At 45.5% G+C, this 23,437-nt stretch overlaps 1 protein-coding gene across 5 annotated transcripts in view; it reads left to right on the forward strand.

Moving 5' to 3' along the window:
* ERICH3 (glutamate rich 3) overlaps positions 1–23,437 on the forward strand; it is a 72,937-nt gene that overhangs the window by 15,819 nt on the left and 33,681 nt on the right. For all 5 annotated transcript variants that reach the window (XM_060276814.2, XM_088673901.1, XM_060276815.2 and 2 more), the window contains 7 exons: positions 2,762–2,833; positions 4,180–4,302; positions 7,452–7,607; positions 10,382–10,567; positions 15,788–15,968; positions 18,719–18,905; positions 21,559–21,815. In XM_060276814.2, the coding sequence (XP_060132797.2) occupies positions 2,762–2,833; positions 4,180–4,302; positions 7,452–7,607; positions 10,382–10,567; positions 15,788–15,968; positions 18,719–18,905; positions 21,559–21,815 (1,162 nt within the window). The remainder of the gene's footprint in view (positions 1–2,761; positions 2,834–4,179; positions 4,303–7,451; positions 7,608–10,381; positions 10,568–15,787; positions 15,969–18,718; positions 18,906–21,558; positions 21,816–23,437) is intronic.

Genomic DNA, 23,437 nt, shown 5'->3' on the forward strand with positions numbered 1-23,437 from the left:
TTAGAGTCACAACCTTTGAACTCCCTGCCTTTTGACATTAGGCAGGCACCCTTGCTATGACGTTTTAGATTCCTGCTGAAAACTTGCTTTGTTTCAGCAAGCCAACCTAGGTACATAATTTAGTCTTTGTCTTTAAATGTTGCTGATACTATCTGGGTATTATAATTCATATTGTTTTATATTTATGCAAAATATAAAACAAGTATAATACCAAGAAGAATACTACCACCAATGATAACCACATCCCAGCGCAGAGTCAAGCTTTTACCTGGGTATTTACTGGCAAATTGTTTTTATGTGTGCCCTGTAAATTTGCTTGTCTGCTTTTGTTTAATTGGTTTATACATTTTTTTCTGAATTAAATGCACATGCAAGCAAGCTAAGCAGTGTGTTAGTGACTGTGAGGATAGAATCATAGGACTATTTATCTGGAGCAAAATCCAATAAAACGCCTGCATGAGCAGGTAAATTTTTCCTCCACTAATTTGCAAGTGGCCTGAGAAATATTAAATCATAGCAAAAACACATTCTCCAATAATTTCATATTGGCAGGGAAGAGGAAATTAAGGGAGGAAGGAAAGCTGCATGAATAGCCTGCAATTGGTCAGAACCAATAAAGTGGCACGAGCAGCTCAGAATGCAAGAGTTCCCTACAGCCACTGGGTTCCACGCAGTCATCTCCTGAGGGCAAGGCAGCAGGAGGTCATGTTCCACCTGTGTACTCAAGAACCTATTACAGCCCATCAGATACACGCTCACATCTACCAATACGAACACCCAAGGTCAAGGACAGCCAGCAATAACAAAGAGGGGCATGGATGTAAGGAGCGAGGCAGGGCAGGGAGGAGCAGACGCTATCTCATTCACACAGAAGGTGGAAATGTGGCTGCAGGTAGGCCCCATTCTGCCTTGGTTCCACTCATGGATTGTTCCTGCCTTCTGTTTTCCCTTTGTGATGCTGATGCCCTTCCGTGGTTCATCCTGTGCAACATTAAGGTGCACGGATCGCTATATATCTATATACCTCCAGCCCATAATGCAGGTTATTCTACCTGGACTTCAGGTCTCTTGAGTCCTCCTAAGATGCCAGCTTTCACGCTATGCTTCCTTTTGACATGGCTGCTGTATCTTGCATAGAGTGTAAAGCAGCAGTTGAGACCAACTGCCTTGGAACCATGGAATTCTAAGGGAGGCCCCGCTGTCACATACAAACATGGAGATAATTTAGCAGTCGCCTATCGCCTCCCCTCCCCTCCCCTGGCCAGCCAAATAACACCAGCAGAAACACCTTGCTCACCCAAGGACCGTTGAAGGGACCTTATGGATCATCCAACACAATGGTTTTGAACAGTTTGCCGGTGGAATACACAAAGAGAGTTTTGCTGTGGACTTGTATCACCTTCTCTCCAACTCCCGTGCTTGCCAAGACTGGAATCCCCATCAGTGGAAGCGGGATAAGATCGTTTTACTTGGTTTGGAGTACATTAGAAATTTCGCTGTTCCCTTCTCCCTGTTCCCTTTTCTATGAGAGACCAAGCGTAGGGAAAGACTCTGTGTGGCCAGGGATAGTTACGGGCATTGCCTAAGACTGGAAGGGGGAATATCAGTGGTCCCTAAACAAGGGGTGTGAAACGCAAAGGGTGGAACAGAGGTCTGATGAGAGTTGTAGTTTTAACAACACTGGGGTGGGGGCACTACATTAGCTGCCCCATTATGTGTAACAACACCCCAATGGATGGAAAAGTGCCATGGGCCTGGCCTGGGGAGTGGGATGGAAAGCTTAGCACAGGCTGCAATTTAAGAGAGACGTGACATTAATAGAGGCATGATGTGCCTTGTGGTTTTTGGAAGATTTACCTAGGTGTAGCCCTGTTGGCCACAATGGGGCTTAACTTCTGAATAATCATGCTCAGTGGTTGTTACTTAAAATCATGTCAAAAATGGCTTCTAAAGAGCACAGGGTCTTTGATTCAGATCAGAACATCTGCAGAGTTGTAGGGTGGGGGGGGTTAATCATTTGTTCCCAGTTTGGTTGGTCCTCCTTTGCCTGTTTTTAGAATTGGGGTTTGGGAGATTCTATTGGCTCAAATAAGAGTTCTAATTCCAATGCATAGGGCAGGTGCAGAGCCCCTGATTCACGTGAAGACTGAAGTGAGGCAGACACTTAAAGTCCCCTACCCCTCTCAACAGGGTCCCGGTGCAAATCAGGGTCTCACACTTGTAACTGCATGCATGACAGTATGTTTAGGGCAAAATAAAATGGTCATTCCTTTTCTTTTTCTATGCCAACCGTTTCCATCTCTGAAAACGTTTACATCAAGATGGCCCCAAACAGTGCAGCTAATAGGAAAGATGGTAGTTTTAGCCCAGCAACATCTGAAGTGTCACATGACATGTGGTTTAAAACTACATTAAAATTGGAAAAGTACTTATTTATTGTACATGTCGAGCAGAGTGCTGATTATGTCACGGTGAGGCCGAATGCATATGATAAAACCAGAATGTTAAAATGACGTATTGGTTTTTAGTTGCTCTGTGGAGCTTGCAATATGCATTTGGTAATGTGTTTTATGAAGTCACACACAGGAACCCCACTCCTGCGCACACATACATTCCCCCCATGTTTTGTGAATATTGGTGGAAAACACATCACAGAGCAGTGGTGAAGATTAGCCTCAAGCTTTATTTCTTCCAATGCATGTGAATAATTGTTAATGTGACATTTCCCTTTTCTTTTCTTTTTCAAAAAACACCTAACTAGCGTCATCACCAGGGTGAGCTAAAAAGAAAAATTGAAACTTCTGCCAGAAAAGACCGTATTCAGAGAGCTAAGGTAAAGATTTTTCACTTCCATCTTACAAGAAACTTCAAAAACTTGTTTTGTGAATACTAGGAATGGGATCACTGGTGTGATGGATAAGAATTCTGGGAAGAAACTTTGTCAGATTCTGTAAGCAGTTACTTCTATGTATATAGCCATGGCATTTATATTTATTTCATCTCTCTATTTCTCTCTCTCTGTTCTTAATGCACAATTGGCTGTGTTCTCTCACAGTTTATTAGACATGATTTGCTTTTGACCAGCAACAATCACATTTATACAGAAAAAAACCCACAATTTTTTTCAAATCAATTTTTATTAGATTTTTCATTTACAACCAATTATATCATACCAATGATTCCAAATTATACAAACTCAGATCCATTAATCCCAAGATTATGCCAAATTATAAAATTTCTTGACTTCCCATACTTCAAATTCTGAGGAATTTTGAGGGTTCTGATCATCGATAATTACTGTCTTTCTAGTCAATGAAATCCAAATCCTTTCCAATCATTGTAGTCCAAAAATAATCCAGATCTTTTCCAACAGTTCTATTACAATCCTTCGATCTTCTCACAGCCTCTGAGGTGTTCTCAAGCGAGATTAAACAAAAAGTATCTGTTTCTGTGTGAAATTTATGTCCAGCTTCCCCATAAATTCCCTTGCAGTCTTTCCTTCCACTCTGGAATTTTTACCGAGTCCAACCAACAATCTTCTCGTGCTAGCAGACACCATCATGAGCCAGATCCAATAAATCATGTTCGTGCTTCTGTGCATTTGTTTCTCCGGTTGCAGATTTACAGTCTTTCCAGGCAAGGGTCAGCCAAGTCCAGATAATAAACACACATCTAATAACATACCAGTGGCTCCCTCACTCTATGACTGCTCTTCCGCAACCCGGCGTCCATTTTGGTGGGCTCAAATATAACTGCATCACAAGCCATAAATCTTCTTAAAAAGCGTCCACAAAGAATTTTAACGAACTCCAGCTGCTGATGAAACCACATTAGGGAAGCTATGATCTTACAAGCTTATCAAAAAATATACCAATAAAATATACCAATAAATCCTCAATTATATATATTTCAATATCCACACAGTTAATATTATAATTTCTCGCTTGTTCTAGGTATTTTAGACTGTTCTTCTAGGGAAGGTTGTTAGATGAAATCTTAAAGAAAAAAACCCCACATTTACTAATACCCCAAGAGTCATTTGCTAGTCTTGGCTCTCTTATGAGGTCTCAAAATACTGGTTTAGTAATGGAGGAACAGATTTCTCCAAACAGCAGGGCAAACAGGGAGCATCTTCCATTTCTTAACTATACCACTTTCTCAGGCATCTAAATTTTCTAGGTGGAACGATCAAGAAGGGCAGTGGAAGATGGAACTCACCTGCTTTCCCCACACCCACCCACTGGGCCAAGAAATCGCTTGGGGCGCCGCAGATTTGGCAACAGAGGATACTTAGGTCAACTGGTGAGTTGAAGCGGGCCCATAGGTCATGTTATGTTTGTTTCAGCTCTGTCCTACAATTAACTTTCAGCTATGCCCACAGGTGGTGCTGTGGTCTAAACCACTGAGCCTAGGGTTTGCCGATTGGAATGTTGGCGGTTCAAATCCCCACGACGGGGTGAGCTCCTGTTCCTCGGTCCCAGCTCCTGCTAACCTAGCAGTTTGAAAGCATGTCAAAGCGCAAGTAGATAAATAGGTACTGCCCCGGAGGGACGGTAAACGGCATTTCCATGCGCTGCTCTGGTTTCGCCAGAAGCAGCTTAGTCATGCTGGCCACATGACCCGGAAAGACTGTCTGTGGGAAAACGTCTGCTCCCTGGGCCAGTAAAGCGATATGAGCACCGCAACCCCGGAGTTGTTCGTGACTGGACTTAACTGTCAGGAGTCCTTTACCTTTTTTATGCCATCACAGGCCACAGCCCTGATCCAACTGGAATCAAAGTGTTAAGACTTCTGAATTTGCAACATTGGGATTTTTACCAGTAACATTTTTTTCTTTGCTTTTGTCTAAAAACAAGACCTAACTCTAGGCCTGATGACCTACTTCAATCCCCCAATTCTCTTTATCTGACCATTAGGACTCTTCCCATACCACTTTGCCTTCCCAGCAACAAACACGCTCTCTTCGCAGACCATGCCCCTCACTGGCCCGCTTTGCTGCCTCCCCGAGTATTTTTGGCTGGTTGAAATGTGTCCTTAAATACTGATACAGTGGTACCTCGGTTTAAGAACAGCCCTGTTTAAGAATGATTCGGTTTACAAACTCCGCAAAACCGGAAGTAGTGTCCTGGTTTGCGAACTTTTACTTCGGTCTAAGAATGGAATCTGAATGGTGGAAGGGCACCGGCGGCGGGAGGCCTCATTAGGGAAAGCGCGCCTCGGTTTAAGAACAGTTTCGGTTTAAGAACGGACTTTTGGAATGGATTAAGTTCGTAAACTGAGGTACCACTGTAATACCTTTTGTTTGCTTGGATGGAGGATAAGAGTTTCATGTGTGTGTGTAAAAACTAGTTTACGGTTCAAAGGTAAAATATATGTTGCTCCACCCATTTTTTTCATTTGACCACGGGGGGGGGATGCCCCCCGGTCCCTGGGCAGCAACATGAGGGGCAGGTGGGACTCTTTAGACTGGGAAGGTAGCCCATTTAGGAGAAGGATAATTCTGATCCTAAGTCTCTGCTGCCTTGGGGGATATATTTGGGAGAGGAAAAGGCTAAGGATTAAACTCTACAGAAATCTGGAGTGGAGTCCCAAAAACGGTTGGATGGCGTCTTCTACACCTCTTTCCGGCAACTCCTGCAGCCACACTGGTGCCAAAAATATTGCTCTGCTTTCCTTTGGAGCACATCAGCAGGGCTGAGAGTGTGGTCTTGTGGTTTGGACAGCCCAGGGCCTCCAGGCTTGCGCCCAAGGAGTTTATTGGCCTCATAGTATCCTCGCAGCAACCCCATGAGGTAGATCCGACTGAAAGATTCTGAATTGCCCAAAGGCCACCCCATGATATTTGTAGCTGAAATGTAGTGTTTCACTTGTTCAAGTCTTATGGTCCAGCTACTATACTGCACAGGGATTTCTTAAGATATGAAAATGGCATTACGCTTCAGCTGTACAATGACGTTTTTTATTAAGAAAGCTGCTTTGTTTCACAGTGAGGCTGTGTCCATGCTGGATTATTTGTGCCTCTGGGTGCTGTTTCTGTGTGGGCATTTGTGTACCATCATCCACTTATGAGTGCTTTCAATTTTATGTTTCCACCTTAGTGTTTCTGGTCCACATTAGTGGGCAGTGTGCGTTGTTCTTCTCTCCCTGCAATTAGCACTTCCCCATTCACCAAAAGTTCTGGAAACTTTAGGTTCCTTGTGTGCATGCACACAGCCCACACCTTTAATTGCTATCATTTTTTAAATACAAGTTTTCCTATATACCAGATTTGCATAAAAAGAGTAGTAGGGGGGAAAATGAGCGTATTGAGCTCTAAGCCAGTAACCTGTGCACACACACCTTTATTTTATTTTTAAAAATGCAAGATTTACACAAAACAGCAGTTTATAAAAGTGTGTCCCTCAGAGACCAGCAAGAATATGGAGTCACTTGCATGAAATGTTCCCACTGCCTTTCTTCCCTTTTTCCTTTCTTGCCTCCTATGTCTGCAAGAGCAAATTTTCTTTTTCATATCAAGTACAGTTGTTTTGTGCAAGAGCAGTTCTGAACAAAATAGCTATGGTACTTTAAAAACAAAAATACTGCATGCCTACCTTCAGCAACAACCACTGGAAAAGGGCAGGCTGCATCCTTTCCTTTGGCCTCATGGAAACCACATGGAAGTAGGGGGTGGTGTGTATAAACTGCACCCAGAAAATGTCACCACACATGTAAAAAAAGAAAGAAAGAAGAAGCCCACCCACACAACCCACTTCAATGTGTCCACAGTCTGTTTAGCTGGATTATCTGTGGATTGGGAGAATCCAAATTTAACACAGGGAAAGTACAGCCAAGCAACTTGGATGAGGAAGATGTTGTGCGGATGCTGCAAAAATAAAACAATAGAGAGTCAAGCATCTTCAGATACTCATTAAACTCCAGAGTGGATTACTCTTCAATCTATATATATAAAAATGTAGACGGTGCATGTTTGTTCCAACGAACCTCTCTCCACAACCGCTTACCCGATCGTCCTCAAATTCGCCCACATCGGGAGTGCATGTGAGAGTGTCTCTATCCACTTATGTTGTCCATACACACACCTAGGACAGGTAGAAACCTAGATTTGTATACAAAAAAATTGCCCCCTCCATTGGACATCCAACAAACAACATCGCCACAGCAACGCGTGGCAGGGCCAGCTAGTCTCTTATTAAAAAAAACACATCGTTCTTTATTTTGTCCACATGACTTCCCAATAGAATATATGTCTGAATACCATAATTATTACTGGCAGAACAGTGAGCAAAGCATCTGGTCTGATCCTGTGACCAGTTATTCAGTTAGGGATATGATAGTAGTAGCAGTTGTGTTGGACCTCTGCCTATGTACTTTGAAACAAAAGCACCAGGTCACATAGAGTGAGCTGCTCCTAAGCGTCTCCCACTTTCCCGTTTATTTAAATTTCCCAGGCTACCTATCCTCGACCAAGCACTGCGCCAGGGAGCATACAGCAACCAGTCCGACTGCAGCCGCTTCTCAGCTGTGCCACAGATGAACCTGCACCAAAGGCTGCTTCTAGACCAAAGCCCCTCGTCTTTGAGAAAGAACAACAATATGCCAGCGGGGTCAGACTTTGTACTTTTATACAAGCGATGTTGTAGAAAGAATGATTATAAACTCACTCATTGTATTAATAATTAACTGATGGCCCAGCATGAGGTTAGCTAAGAGATTATTGGATTCCAGCTCCTATTTGCCCTGGATATCATACGGTAGCTAAGGATGATGGCAGCTGTAGTCCAACTGCAAGTTTTTTGAGGGTTAAGATTGCTATATGGTAACTCTTATGTTAGGGATGTGGGGTGAGAATTTGAAGCACACGTTGCAAGCAGAATCAAGGCAGACCTGGCTGACCAGGTGCACTTCTTTGATTCTACTCATACCCCAAACTCTCTCTAGCTGCTCCCCTGTTCTTCTCTTCCGTAACACAAAAAAACTCATCTGCTTGGTCAGGCTTCCTCAAACTCGGCCCTCCAGATGTTTTGAGACTACAGTTCCCATCATCCCTGACCACTGGTCCTGCTAGCTAGGGACCATGGGAGTTGTAGGCCAAAAAAACATCTGGCGAGCCACGTTTGAGGAAGCCTGTGCTAGGATGTCAGTTATCCAGTTCCATGTGCCAGGATCTGGGTAACTCAAATTCTGCCCCCCCCAAAAAAAGGTTGGTTTTGTAACTTCTCTTAGTACCAACTTAAGCAAAATTATATTGTTCTTTTCTGCTATCTATCAATCCATTTTTTGTGTTATTTTGCTGTTCATAAGGAGGGGCATGGACCTTTGAGATAGTTGGGTCTCCAGCTGTTTTTGCACTAAAACCCCTGACCACTGGTTCCCTGATGATGGGAGTTGTAGTCCAAAGACAGCTGGAGACCTAAGTTTGGGAAACCCTAGGTTAGACCAAAGGTCCATATAGGTCAGCAGGGCCGTCTTAAGCATATCCGACGCCCCCCCCCCCGTTTCCCAGTGTGGCTGTCTGGTGGGCGCAGTGCACAGCATGGCTTTCGCAGGCGCCGCAATGCGGTGCCCCCCCGGCACCCTGTGCCACCCAGCCTTGCCGTAGGGCCGGCCCTGTAGGTCAGCATCATTCTATTCCATCAGTGAACAGCCAGATTCTTCCCGGAAACACGGCCATTGGTACTGTCACTGCCTCTGAACATGGAGGTTTAATGTAGCTGTCATGGCTAACAGCTATTGATCCATGAGTGTGTCTGATCCTCTTTTTAAAAAACATCTACGCCAGTAGCCCTCGCCACATCTTTTGGCAGTGAACTCTATTCACCACTTACACGTTGTGCGGAGAAGTACTTTCTCAGTCTACTGCCAATCACTTTCATTGATTGTGTACTTTCTTTGTAATTGCCTCAGTTAGTAAGCTGCCATGATCTGGCATGTGATTATTCAGATTCATGACTGGAATGCAGATACATGGCCAACGGGACGCTCTGTAGCACACCCACAGTAACTGGGGATGTTCTACACCAGGCATCCCCAAACTGGCGGCCCTCCAGATGTTTTGGCCTACAACTCCCATGATCCCTAGCTAACAGGACCAGTGGTCAGGGAAGATGGGAATTGTAGTCCAAAACATCGGGAGGGCTGAAGTTTGGGGATGCCTGTTCTACACTAAATCAACTAACCCCTGTGATGCGGACTCCAGACTAAAGACAACAGCGGCAACACATGGACCGATGAAAAATGAGGGCATAAATGTTTATCTTTATGTATATCTTTCTAAGTTGCAGCGAAGCGATATTCAAGAGTACAGTCCATATACGGTAGTATCAAAATAAAATTCATCCAGTGATATAATTTGAATGCTTAGCGATATCTGTCGATGCAAATAATAGCAAATCATAGACAGTGATCTGGATAATGACACTGTTTCGGCCTGTGGTCGGTTTGGTGTATATTAGACTTCTAACACCTTGGTTTGGGTAGCAGTGGTTACATAGTTTTATGACCACTGCTCCTTAGAAGTTGACTGTATACATTTCTGAGGTATGCTATTATTTTGATTACTTTTGTGTTGTTTACCTTTATTGTACTGGATGAAAATTAGTGTTTTTGATTATTAAGAACCTAGTTCATGCTGGTTATTGTCCTAGACACACACACACACACACACACACACATATATATTGTAGTTCAACACTGAGGAAGACCACGTCGAAACAGTGTCATTATCCGGACCACTGTCTATGATTTGCTATTATTTGCATCGACAGATATCGCTAAGCATTCAAATTATATCACTGGATGAATTTTATTTTGATACTATGTGGACTGTACTCTTGAATATCGCTTCGCTGCAACTGGAGATGTTCTGGCAAGTGCAAACCTCACACACGAGGCAGCAAATGTTCCCGGTGCATGTGCCTCATGTTCCCTGGAGGAAACCCTGTCAACTGTGAATGGGAGAGATGTGGTGTACCTTGGCATGTGCCCACTCCATGTTTACAAGCACACGTTTGCCCTTCTCACAGTTTTTTCCTTTCACACAGAGTTCACTGTGGCAAACCCTGAGGTACAGTACATATACATGATGTGTGAAAACGTCCCATAAATATTATCTCATAAAAGCAGAGGACAAAGGGAATTCCAAACCCTAGAGGAGCAGTAAAAGGGCTGGGATGTATTGAGAATCTGTATCGCAGACCAGAAATGAACAAGTGGGTCTATATCCCCCCCCCAAAAAAAGAAATTTGTGTTTTTTTTAAAAAAAAATACATTGAACCTAAAGTACTGAGATATTCTAAGCAAAAAAAAGTCTATTGAACACTGCTCTTAATGCATAATTTTAAACAAGGCATGGATGCTAACCGCTGTTAAAACATTTCAGGGGGAGAAAGGGGTGCTGAAATCTCTGGATTATTCAGCTGGAATAAGCCCATACCGACTTCCTGTCGTTAACAATTTTGTGGTACCTACTCCACCACCTCCCAGAAGTGATAAGAAAAGTGGGACACTGAGAGGCCGCCGTTTTCGCCCAACAACCGCACCCAATGGCTTGGACCAAATGATGAAGGTAATATGATTTTGCCATCCTTTTGGGCTTTCATGTTTCCTCGATATCACATTTTCCCCTAAAACCTTTGAGAATGTAGACTGATTTGCGTGTTCAGATCCAGAGACCTCCCCCCTAAATAAATTCACACTTCACTCAAATTTTAGTTTTGGTTTTTGGCAGAATTTAGGCCACAACTTTATTGATTACAGGAAGTGAGTGGTTGCATAGGCTCTGGTTTGACTAGCTCCCTGTACCCTTGCAGGTAGCGCTGACCCAGGGCACCAGCATAGGTCAGCCAAGGGTGAACACCTGGATAGGCGAAAAGCCAGGAACAGACTATGTCCACCACCCAGATGTCCCCCTGGACTCTGGCATGGGCACAACCCCCTCACAGGGGTTGACCAAACCATTTGAGTCGCTGCATTCCTTTAACGGAATACCCTTCACATGGGGATGGTGAGAATGTTCTCCCATCCCTATCACCTGAACCAGTGCCTATCCACCACATGAGCACCCACACTCACCGCCAACCACTCACACCTGTAACCAATCCCTTAACCCTGCTGACATGGTGGTCAGCCACAAATCATTCCCAATCACAAACAGATGAACCCCATCAAGCCTGTAAAGGGACACATCATGGAAGGTAATGCCCTGGTGATGGATCACCATCCTGCCCAAGGCCAGGACCTTCTTGGTCACTGTGCTCTGAATGCACCTCCTGGCCCTCTCAGTGGCAACTGGGCATCGGCTACCACACCACACACATCGCTGTAACAGCTGCAACCAAAAAATTTTGAGTCCTGGAAGAGCTGCCTTCAACTCTTCCAAGTCCTCCTGCATGCGGGTCCGCAGGCACAAGCCGGGAGCTTCCAGCAAATCATTCTTGCCCAGCTGCACCACCAATGCCACAGGCGAGCCTTCTGCAGACACCTTCGCCCGCACCGTCGGGAGAAGCTCCTCCCAACACATTCCTCGTCTGGATATCCAGGAGACGCTCACATGGTCAGGGAGCCCGAGCCTGCATCCAAATCCAGACTCCGCCACCCTCCTGCTGGCCCAGTGGGCAATGCTTTGCCCGACAATCCAGACGTTGAATATGGTACAGTGGTGCCTCGCTAGACGAAATTAATTCATTCCAGGACTCAATTCGTGCTACGAAAATTTCGTCTAGCGAGGCACCGTTTCCCATAGGAATGCATTAAAAGTCAATTAATGCGTTCCTATGGGCTCTGGGGGAACTGGTGGCAGCGGTGGCACTTGTTCTCTTGACTCGGGGAAGGCAGGCAGGCGCTTCCCTGAGCCAAGAGAGCAAGCGCCGCTGCTGCCAACGACAGAGCCGGATCGGACGAAGCTTCAGAAGCTTTCCCCCACCGACGCCAAGCCAGTGCCAGAGCCGAAGTGCGGCGCTGTGGCCGGGGGCTTTTCGCCGTCTGCCTCCCCCTTGGCTTGGGGAAGGCAAATGGCGAAAAGCCCCCGCACCGCCGCACTTCGTCTCCGAGGGGCACTGTGTCAGTCGGGGTGGAGGGACTCCGCTTTCCCCTTGCCTCGACTGACACAGCCTTGTCCCATCCCCGCAGTGTCTGGCGGTGGGGGAGGGGAAGCGGAGCATCATCCGCTTCCCCCCACACTGCCCGGGGATTGGACGAGGCTTGAGAAGCCTTGTCCCATCCCCGCAGTGTCGGGCGCTGGGGGGGGAAGCGGAGCATTGTCCGCTTCCCCCCCCACACTGCCCGGGGATCGGACGAGGCTTGAGAAGCCTTGTCCCATCCCCGCAGTGTCAGGTGGTGGTGGGGGGAAGCGGAGCATCGTCCGCTCCCCCCCCCACTGCCCGGGGATCGGACGAGGCTTGAGAAGCCTCGACCCATCCCCGCAGTGTCAGGCGGTGGGGGGGGGAAAGTGGGATGTCAAGCCCTCTACGATCCCCGCTGTGTGACAGGGGGTGGGGTGGGGAAGACAGGAAAGATCCTGCCTTTCCCCCCCATCCGCCCGACACACAGCGGGGGATCGTAGGGGTGCCGGGTGGGTCTCTTTGCCCCGGGAGGTGCGCTTAGCCTCCCGTCGCCACCGTCGCTTCGCCCCCTCACAGCGGCGCTGTGAGGGGGCGAAGCGACGGTGGTGACAGGAGGCTAAGTGCACCTCCCCGGGCAAAGAGACCTGCATCCATGGACGCGGGTCTCTTTGCCCGGGGAGGTGCGCTTAGCCTCCCGCCCCCGCCGCCTGTCAGCTGTTGAGCGGCTTCAGGCCGCTCTCCAGAGGCACATGCGCGCCTCAGGATAGCGGCCTGAAGCCGCTCAGCAGGTGACAGCTTTCTCAGGGAGGCAAGCGGGGGACACGTAGCCCGCCCGCTTGTGTTCCCTGAGAAAGCAGGGCGCTTTCTCGGCGAAGACAAGTGTGCGGGATAGGTGTCCCCCGCTTGCCTTCACTGAGAAAGCCGGGTGCCTTCTCAGGGAACGCAAGCGGGGGACACCTAGCCCGCCCGCTTGCGTTCCCTGAGAAAGCCGGGTGCTTTCTCAGCGAAGAAAAGCGGGCGGGCTAGGTGTCCCCCGCTCGCCTTCGCTGAGAAAGCCGGGTGCCTTCTCAGGGAACGCAAGCGGGGGACACCTAGCCCACCCTTCTCAGCGAAGGGCTAGGTGTCCCCCACCTAGGGAGGGCTAGGGAGACCGCCTCCGCCTCCCGCCCGCCTCCCCCGACACGGAAGGCAACTTCAGACGTCTCTGAAGTTGCCTTCCGTGTCGGGGGAGGCAGGTGGGAGGCGAAGGAGGGAGACCGCCGCCTCCCCCCGCCCGCCTCCCCCCGCCCGCCTCCCCCCGCCTGCCTCCCCCGACACGGAAGGCAACTTCGGACGTCTCTGAAGTTGCCTTCCGTGTCGGGGGAGGCAGGTGTGAGGCGGCGGAGGGAGACCGCCGCCGCCTCCCGCCTGCCTCCCCCGACACGGAAGGCAACTTCGGACGTCTCTGAACTTGCCTTCCGTGTCGGGGGAGGCAGGTGTGAGGCGGCAGAGGGAGACAGCCGCCTCCTCCCGCCTGCCTCCCCCGACACGGAAGGCAACTTCGGACATCTCTGAAGTTGCCTTCCGTGTCGGGGGAGGCAGGCAGGAGGCGGCGGTGTTCCCCTTTCGCTAGATGAATGCCCTGATTTTCTGATCGGAGGTTTTTATGGCCACTTTCGCAAGACGAAGCGGTGGCCATAGAAAACCTCGTCGTATAGCGAGGCAATCTCCGATCAGAAAATCCTTTCGTTAAGCGGAATTTTCGTCTAGCAGGGCATTCGTCTAGCGAGGCACCACTGTATATATATCCCCATATTCAATGTCTGGATTGTCAGGCAAAGCATTGTCCACTGGGCCAGCAGGAGGGTAGCAGAGTCTGGATTTGGAACAGAAACAAAAACAAACTAAAAGAAACAGAAACATACACCATCTGTCTGTCTATCTATCTATCTATCTATCTATCTATCTATCTATCTATCTATCTATCTAGTGTATGTTTCTGTTTCTTTTAGTTTGTTTTTCTTCTCTTTTCTTTCCCTTTTTATTATTTTGCTCTTTTTAAATATCATCTTTGTCTGGTTTTTATAGTATTATATGTTGAAAACCTTCAATAAAATAGATTATTTTTTAAAGTGACCTCATGGATCAGGCCAAAGTCCCACCTGATTCAGTGTTCTGTTTCCTGTCCGATAGCTATGGGGTGCCCACAAGCAGGGCATGAAGGCAATAGCACTCTCCTGTAGTCCTGCAAGCACACTGCCTCTGACCCTGGAAGTCCTATATTGCCTTTGTGACTACTAGCCCCTGATAGACTTATCCTCTCTGAATTTGTCTAATAAAGCCACCTAAAGTGAGGGCCACCACCACATTATGTGGTAGTGAATTCCATTGGTCACATCATTTACCTTCACTGGATTATTATGAAAGAGGAAGGAACACTTTTCTGTATCCACTTTCTGTCATATGACCCCTTGCCTGTGTTTCCACTAAAGTAAAAAGCCTCACACACTAATCTTTTTCGTAGGAGGGTTGATTCACACTCCTCAGAATTCCGGTTGCTCTTTATTGCACTTCTGCTGCACTTTCCTTCCAGTCCCTCAGTATTCTTCTTGCTGTGTAGTGACCAGAGCAGCAGTACACTGTATTCCAAGTGTGGTTTCACCATGGATTTCTCCAATGCCATTGCAATATTGCCAGTTTTATTTCTGAGCTCTTTCATAATGATCCTATTCTTTTATGCTGGAAGCAGGATATTATTATTATTATTATTATTATTATTATTATTATTATTACCCCACCCATCTGGCTAGGTTGCCCCAGCCACACTGGGCAGCTTCCAACATCAAACATTAAAAACTTCCCACACCGATACAGGGCTGCCTTCAAATGTCTTTTAAAAGTTGCATAGTTCTTTATCTCCTTGACATCTGATGGGAGGGCGTTCCACAGGGAGGGCACCACTGCTGAGAAAGCCCTCTGCCTGGTTCCCTGTAGCTTCACTTCTTGCAGCAAGGGAACCACCAGAAGGCCCTCGGAGCTGGACTTCAGTGTCCAGGCTGAACTATGGGGATGGAGGCGCTCTTTCAGGTATATGGGGCTGAAGCTTTTTAGAGCTTTAAAGTTCAACACCAACACTTTGAATTATGCTTGGAAAAATACTGGGAGCCAGTGTAGATCCGTGCCCACACCCAATCTAACTGTCGCATTCTGGATTAGTTGTAGTTTCCAAGTCACCTTCAAAGGTAGCCCCACGCAGAGTGCATTGCAGTAGTCCAAACAGGAGATAACCAGAGCATGTACCACTCTGGCGAGACAGTGCACGGGCAGGTAGGGTCTCAGCCAGCGTACCAGATGGAACTGGTAGACAGTTGCCCTTGACACAGAATTCCGTCACAGAATTCACCTTTTTTCATTGCTGCTGCATAAGATGTTCTCTACCTCTGAAGTACCACCTTTCTCCATAGTGTGATGCTCTGTGCAGCCCCAAACAGCTTAGGTTAGTTCATTGGACTCTTTCCATGTGGTGCATATGGAATATGTGTCAAGGTAGTGGGAAGGCCCTAAGTGATTGCTTTGGATTCTAGCTGAGGGATTGTGCATGCCATGTTGCCAGTTGCTCATCGCCCTCCCACATGTCCAGAATGCGATTGCTAAACACTGACAGCAGAAAATGGATCTTGGTAGGGCAAATATCAGCCATGGAAAACTGCAGGTATCTCAGTGGACTTTTGTGCTCTTTGATGTAGGAGACAGTGAAGTTCTACAGGCCTCAAATACAAAGCAATGCGTCTGTTACCATGATCTATTTGGGGAAAACAGTACACCTGTCCTATGACCTTCTGGACAACCGAGAGGAAATCAAAATATATCAACAGCACTGTGGAGGTGAAAACCTGTGTGTGTTCAGAGACAAAGTATTGGAGGGAGGTAAGCATGAGAAAGCCCAAGAGTTCATTTCAGTTCTGGATAACTCTTTATTTTATATGGATAAACTGTGGAAGTGGAAGCGAAATTATTTCTGCGAAGCTGTGTCTCGTTATGCGTGTCCAGGGACGTATATACCAGCTGCCTCAAACTAAGTCTAGATTTACTGTTTCATGATTGAAAACGAGGCTGCAATTACTTTTGCAAATTATGGAAGAAGGGGATGTACAGCGGTGATTTAGCAAAATACAGCAGGTTAGATTAATTTTTGGATGGAGATGTATGGTTAATAAAATGCTTGCAGGGGTAAAATGAATACCAAATTATCTGCTTACAAGAAGCTATAATATATCAGGGTGAGCTGTTTATGACTCCAGGAGGGAAATGAATACATGCTTGAGCTTTGATTCTGAACGTGAATCAATGGTGACGATGTTGATCTGAGGGAAGACTTGCATGCTGGGTAGAATTAATCTCATGGCACAATAGAAGGCGATTGCTGTGGGAAGGATGTAGTCTCTATTTTACTTATTTATTTGAAATAAATAATAAATTAAGTAAATATAATTTACATTATTTAATTTGCAGTAGTGGTAGGCAATGAATAGAATGTAGAAGTAAATATAGCCCATTCCCAGAGGTCTTGGACGGGATACACCACAGGTAGCGAACCCTTTTCAGCATGTGAGCCAGTGTGGTGTAGTGGTTAGAGTGTCGGACTAGGACCTGGGAGACCAGGGTTCCAAACCTCACTTGGTCATGAATTTTACTGGGTGACCTTGAGTCACTCACTGCCTCTTTCTTACCTCACAGGGTTGTTGTGCAGATAAAATAGGGAAGAGAACTACGTAGGACACCTTGAGCTCTGGGGGTGGATGGGATACAAATAAAAGGACTGCAAGCACTTGGCAGCCATCTTGAATCTCAGCTACCCCTGCCCCCAAAGCAGATGACCCATGATGGTATAGCAAGGTCAACACAGACCCTAAATATAGGGAGGGTGGGTGGGTGATCTGGTGGACGAAGTGAAACAGAAGAATCTCAACGCAACATGCAGCAGTATATATCTATCCCTTGGAAGCAATTTCTGCAACCCCATTGGCCGGAACAGGTCCCATGCTTCCGAGGGACCAGTCAGGTAGCTGTGGCAACCCAAACTGACCCACTCCAGCATTAGAGGGTCAGTTGTGGTGACCTCACCACAACACGTGCTCTCTGGGAGGAGAACCCGATTTGTAGAGTTGGAAGGGACCCGGAGTCATCTAGTCTAGCCCCTTGCAATGCAGGGATCTCAGCAGAAGCACCAGTGACAAATGGCCATCCCACCTCTGCTTAAATACTAGTACACTAGGCTAGTATCTGCACACATTCTGTATCTTCCTTTTTTTATTTAAAGGAAAACAAAAAAACCCCTAAAGGGTAAGGGGGAAATCCCTCAAAAACAGCTTCATGAAGACTGAGCATGTGAACATAGCTATAGAGTGCTTCTGGCAGTGGGTGATCAGGAGGATGGAAAATAGGTAACAGGAATGGAATGGAGAGGTTGGAATCCTGAACAGCAGAATTCTGCACTGCAACATTTTGTTGCAGCTCCAACCCATGGCAGTGTTGCATGCAAGTTCTTTCTAGTTTTGGGGAGTTGCAACTTCTTTCATTCTCACAACAAAACAAATGAGGCAAGTTACTTGTTTAGTATTAATTTATCTTACAAGAAGATAGTTGCCTCTGGTGAATCCAAGATTCTCCCCGCTGGGCAACATTAGATGCCTTACGTTTATAGTTTGATTAGCGCTTCGGCTTCCTCTTCCTAAACTTAGTTATTTCTTTTGTTAAATTTCTTTCCTGCCACTTTAAGTACGCAGTGCTCCCAGGATGATGTATAATAAAATTCATGCATGCACACATCACACTCAATCACTAAAATAACAAAATGAACAAGAGATGAAACATTATAATGAGAATCAGGAAAGAAAATAAACATCTTTTACATAGTGGGGGAAGAAAACAAAATTCTTTTCTTGGCACCGAAGTTTCCAAAACATGGGGCCATAAACTAAGAATCTCTCACCAGTCACCACCCACTTTAAATCAGCAGGTGGTCGCACCCAAGGGACAGTTTCAGATCAGAGTGATAATTTAATATACAGCAAACACAGCCTCAACAGGTACCTGAGCCCCAGGCTCTATAGGCTTACTCTCACAAATGTTTTATAATAATTCTTACAGCAGTATTTCTCAACCTTGGGTATCCAGCTCTTTTTTGGACTACAATTCTCATGATTCCTGACCACTAGTCTTGCTAGCTAGCGATGATGGTAGTCCAACAACTTCTGGAGACCCAAGGCTGAGAAAGGCTGTCTCATATTTTTTCTCTCTTGGTCAATAGTACAGTAGATGATGGGCTTCTTACTTCTCACGTTTTAAATCCAACTGAAACAAGCAGAAAAGGCCAGATGAGGCATTCTTGGACAGTGCCATTTCTATCTACAGGGTTAGGGTTGAATGTTGAAACACACTGCCATGCCAAGAAAGCTCACCTGAGAAGGTTTGAGCCCCGCTTTCTCCCAGGCACACCTTTACACACACACACATGTTCCCCTTGATGCAGGAAATCCTTCATATGTGCCACCTCCTCCCAGCGATAAGGTACCACATGCTTTCCCTGTACACTTGAATCGGCTCTTAACTCACCTTAAATGCTGTGGAAAAGGCTCAAAACAGTCTTGTGTTGCTGCTGCTGTTTTCAATTGCAGAAACTTTTCAGTTTGTCTCCAAGCGGCATTACGGCTTCCCCTTCAGCCTCACTTTTTACCTCAATGGAATGCAAGTGGACCGCTTAAGTACCTGCTGTGAATATAAACATCGGAAGGGGACTCGGCTGGGAGGTAAACATGGATACTTTGGTCTCGTCAATGTAGAACGATCAGCTCCTTGCTACAGGTATGGACAATGGGTTGGTTGTCTGTTGGGACCTGGAGTCTGTAGCAGATAAAATGGGCATGAAAGAAACTTGGCTTTTGAATTTGCTGCCAGGCTCTTCTTTTAGGGCCCTGTACCTGTTCAGGTATAGGTTCAGGAACTGGCTGCCATCTTGCATCCTGCTGATTCCAAGCTCCAAAAGAGAAGCCTTATGCAGCCAAACAAACAAAAAACCCCAAAAACCTCCATTAGCACCATTTTAATACTTCCAGTTAAATTGTGGCAGAAGCTTTCATGATCCTGAGCGTACTTCATCCAATGTACGTGGCATGGTGCATCTGACAAAGTTGGTGCTGACCCAAGGAAGCTTCTGCCACAATATGCTGGTTAGTATTTATGAGTTACGCCACTCTCGGTTGGTTTTGCTGAAACAGGCAGCCCTGGATATTATAGCCATAAAAAGAGACCAGCTATTCTATTTTTTCTTGATGTCGAGTATGTGGCAGCGTGCGGCATCAAATGCATAACAGAGACTGAGGAGGCACAGGAGGTGCATTTGCATGTATGAGTTGAAGGAGAGTAGAGGATAAACCTTTTAAAGAAGGGTGCACTTTCAGATTCTGGGAATTCAAAAAACAAACAAAAAACCTTAAGAATGGCTTCATTTGATTGCTTGATTTGTTTGAAACTTCTTTCACCGGCTGACACCACTTTTGCATGGCTTTCCTCTTATTTTGTGGCTTTGCTTGGTATGGGTTGATTTGTGGGGTGCTTTCAAGGTAACGATCCTGCTTTGTAGCAGTAGACTGAACAAGATAGTCTTTTAATCCTCTTCAATTCTGCATCCCAGTAATGTAGTCACTAAGTGCTTGCAAGTATTGCTGTATTTTTTGCTAAATATTCAAGGTCTGTTTAGGAAATAACGATACTAAGACAGGATAAAAATAATGCTCAGAAATTACATTATAGATCACAGCCATCTTTTAAAGGATGGAGTCCCCAATGTACTTCCTGGTTTATTCTGATATTGCAGTTAAATTAATATGGGCACACCAGGACCCTCATTTTTGTCTTTGGCTGAAATCAGTGGCAACGCAGCAATTTATCCTTGGAAGCATTCCTTTCTACAACATTTCTTTTGATTTGCAAAGTAGCACCAGGCAAGAGAACGCATGCAAATTTTCTAGTCTCATCTTTCCCTGTTATAAGATATTTTATAAATAACAACAAAAAGCAGAAGAAAAAGAAAGAAATGGGAACCCCCATAGAGCCAAATTACTTTTCAGATAAGCATATTCCACTATCCAGAAACACTTTCCCCCTCTTCAGAGTAAGATTTGCATAATGTATGTAAATGTTATGCTATCACTGGTGTGATAAGGCTGTTCGGAGGAGTAGAAAGCATGCAAATTAGAGGTGGTTGTATTTTTCAGTAAATGTCCAAACTAGCTACATGCGTGTGTTTCTGTGACAATTTGCTCCAAAAAACTTGGGAAAATAGCAAAATGCTTCAAACAATATCTTTTATAAGGGAATAATGTTTTCTTCTGACGCATCAACATTTAAGTCTTAAGTATGCAATCCTAGTATAGACACATACCTGGGAATAAGCCCCATTGAATTCAGCAGGGCTTACTTTCTTAGTATATATGCATAGTATCACAGTTTTAACCATTTTAATTATTATGGCTATGAACCTCATTTGCTATTTTGTTGCCCATGCACCCAGTTTGAAAATTCTGTTTTGGAGCTTTTAGTAGTCTGCTTAGGTTTTTATCATCTATATCTTCTACAACCTTGATGACTTCACTGCTTACCTCAGATTCCAGATCATTTATGAAGAGATTAAATAGCACTAGTCCTTCCCTCCCCCAATTGCATTGTGAGAAATGTCCATTTCCTCCTCCCTCCCCAATTCTTTTGATGATGTGTTCCTAAGTCATAAGCCATAATAGGGTTTGTCTTCCTGTCTTGTGATTGCTATATATGGAGAGGATAGTGCAGGAGAACAAATCACACCCAAACAATCATAGTTTGTAGGAATACTGACTCTCTACAAGTCTTTGAAAACATAATTTCAAACCTAAGTGGTGCACCGTGGAACAAACCAGACAAGTCTCCTTTTTATAGAAATCTTTACAAAGTATGATTCGCTGTGGGATGAAAAACATGTGTTTGCATCCTTTCTCATCCACTGCCAACAGAATTGTGGCTATTCCTCTTAAAAGAGGCTTTTCCTCTTTCCCCAGATCAATATGCCTGCCTCGTATTTTTCCAATACAAAGTGCAATGGTCATTGCCAGGAAAAATGTGCTTCTAGGCAACCTGTTAACCATGCTATTTTCCCCCATCCATAACAAGCTAAGTTTGATGGCATTGCCATTTTGCAACCATTCCTTATGAATCCACAGATAGTCCTACTCAGAGTAGACCCACTGAAATTAATGGGCCTAAGTCAGGCATGTCTATTAATTTCAGTAGATGTGTCTCTTTTGAGCATGATTAATATTGGATATAACCCATTTCTTTGCATTTTTTAATATAAGCACAGGAACCTAAGATGCAGCTGTAACTCTGATGTTGTTTCTTCAAGGCTCTTGAGCCACAGGAGAGCCCATGATTTGTGCCCTTTCCATTATCAATGGTCTGCTTTCATAATCTCCCACTTTGCCAGGTGTATCATCAAATTGGGTCTGGACAAAAAGCCTTTCCCTCCCAAGAAAAAGACCGCTGTTGCCGATGAAGAAAAGAAAGAAGATTCTGTGAAGGAAGAATATAGCTATAAGCTACCAGGGAGTAGCAGCAGTGGAGAGGAAAGCAAATATTTAAGGTTTACTCCAGCTACCAAACAACAGAAAGAATTTGTGGGAGATGCTCAAGAAATGCAAGAGGAGGCAAGAAAAAGAGCATTAGCAATAGAAAGAGCCCTTGGTGAGTATGAAAAGAGCCCAAGAAGTGCAGCGATTGATGGTATAGTATGAATGGGGAGAAATTATTGCACAGTATATGCCCTGCAGGCAGAAAGTTCCAGCGCCAGTCTCTGGCATCTTCAGTTAAGGAATCTCAGGTAGTAGATGACAGAGGAGACCGCTCTCTGCCTGAGACCCTGGAGAGCATCTGCCAATTATGATTAAGCAAACATAGGCTAGATAATTGTTTTTCAACTGGTGTGTCAGGACTCAATACCGGGTCACTGATTTATGGTAAGGTAAAAGGTCAAGGACCCCTGGAAGGTTAATTCCAGTTGAATTTGACTATGGGGTCCGGCACTCATCTCTGCTTTTCAGACCAAGGGATTCGGTGTTTATCCACAGACAGCTTTTCCAGGCATAGCTGCCAAGTTATCCCTTTTTTAAAGGGATTTTCCCTTATGCTGAATAGGCTTCCTCGCGAGAAAAGGGAAAACTTGGCAGCTATGTTTCCAGGTCATGTGGCCAGCATAACTAAACCACTTCTGGAGCATGGAAACACTACCTTCTGCAGTGGTACCTATTTATCTACTCATGCTGGTATGCTTTCGAACTGCTAGGTTGGCAGGAGCTGGGACAAGGCAATGGGAACTCACCCCATCACACAAATTTGAACTGCCGACCTTACAACCGCCAAGCCCCAAAGGCTCACTGGTTTAGACCACGGTGCCACCCGAACCCCATTGTCTATTGTGGGTCACAACAGCAGTGCTACCACCATACAAATATATGGGAAAAAAGTGGCCCCCAGGTTAATAATTGTGTTGAAGGTGTGTCCTGGGTCTGGAAAGGTTGAGGACTACAGGGCTAGAAGGACCAATGGTCTAACCCCATATAAAGCAGGAGCCAGGTAGAATCCTCTACTTCTGCTAATAGGACTAAAATCATGCATTTGAGCAGAGCTGGGCTGTCCTGGCAGGTCCTAGCGAACTGTTAGCAAATTTGCGCCTCTGTACAGGAATTGAAGACCCACCACTGACATTTGTTTGCTTCTGCACGTGAGTCCTTTGCATGCTCTATCTATTTTCCCGCCATAAATACATTCTCACTTCCGACTCTTGAAACTTCCTTTGTGAGTTTATTGCAAGTTTCTCATTAGTTGCCAGCTGTGCAGTTTTGTTTCATCTCCCCTCTTCCCCCTTCAGGAGGTGGATACATTTCAGACAATTACCTGTGGAGGAGACTCTGGCTGTCCCAGATGCAGCTGGAACCCTCAATCGATGCAATTAAATTTACTTACTCCTTAAGCCCCACTCTACGGGTTATTGTTTATTTGCCTAATTGGTTCCGCATGAGATGCTCCCCCCTATATTTCTTGTTCTTCCTGGCATTCTGTCATTTGAACATGGAGGAAAGTTGATAGGGAAAGGAAAGAGGTGAACAAAACTTGAGAGATGAGAAAATGTGGTCCCCAGGGAATGTGTCTGGTTAACACGACAGCTTCTTTTACGTGATAACAGTTTGTTGCTTCTCTGCAAGGTGGTAGTGAAACAAGGGATGCTGCCAAAATACTTTATTTGTGAAAGGTCCACATGCATCTCAGTATATCAGCATACAATTAATCCATTCACTGATGACGATATC

This window comes from Zootoca vivipara, chromosome 7 (genome assembly GCF_965207765.1).
Source record: "Zootoca vivipara chromosome 7, rZooViv2.hap1.1, whole genome shotgun sequence".
Lineage (NCBI taxonomy): Eukaryota > Metazoa > Chordata > Lepidosauria > Squamata > Lacertidae > Zootoca > Zootoca vivipara.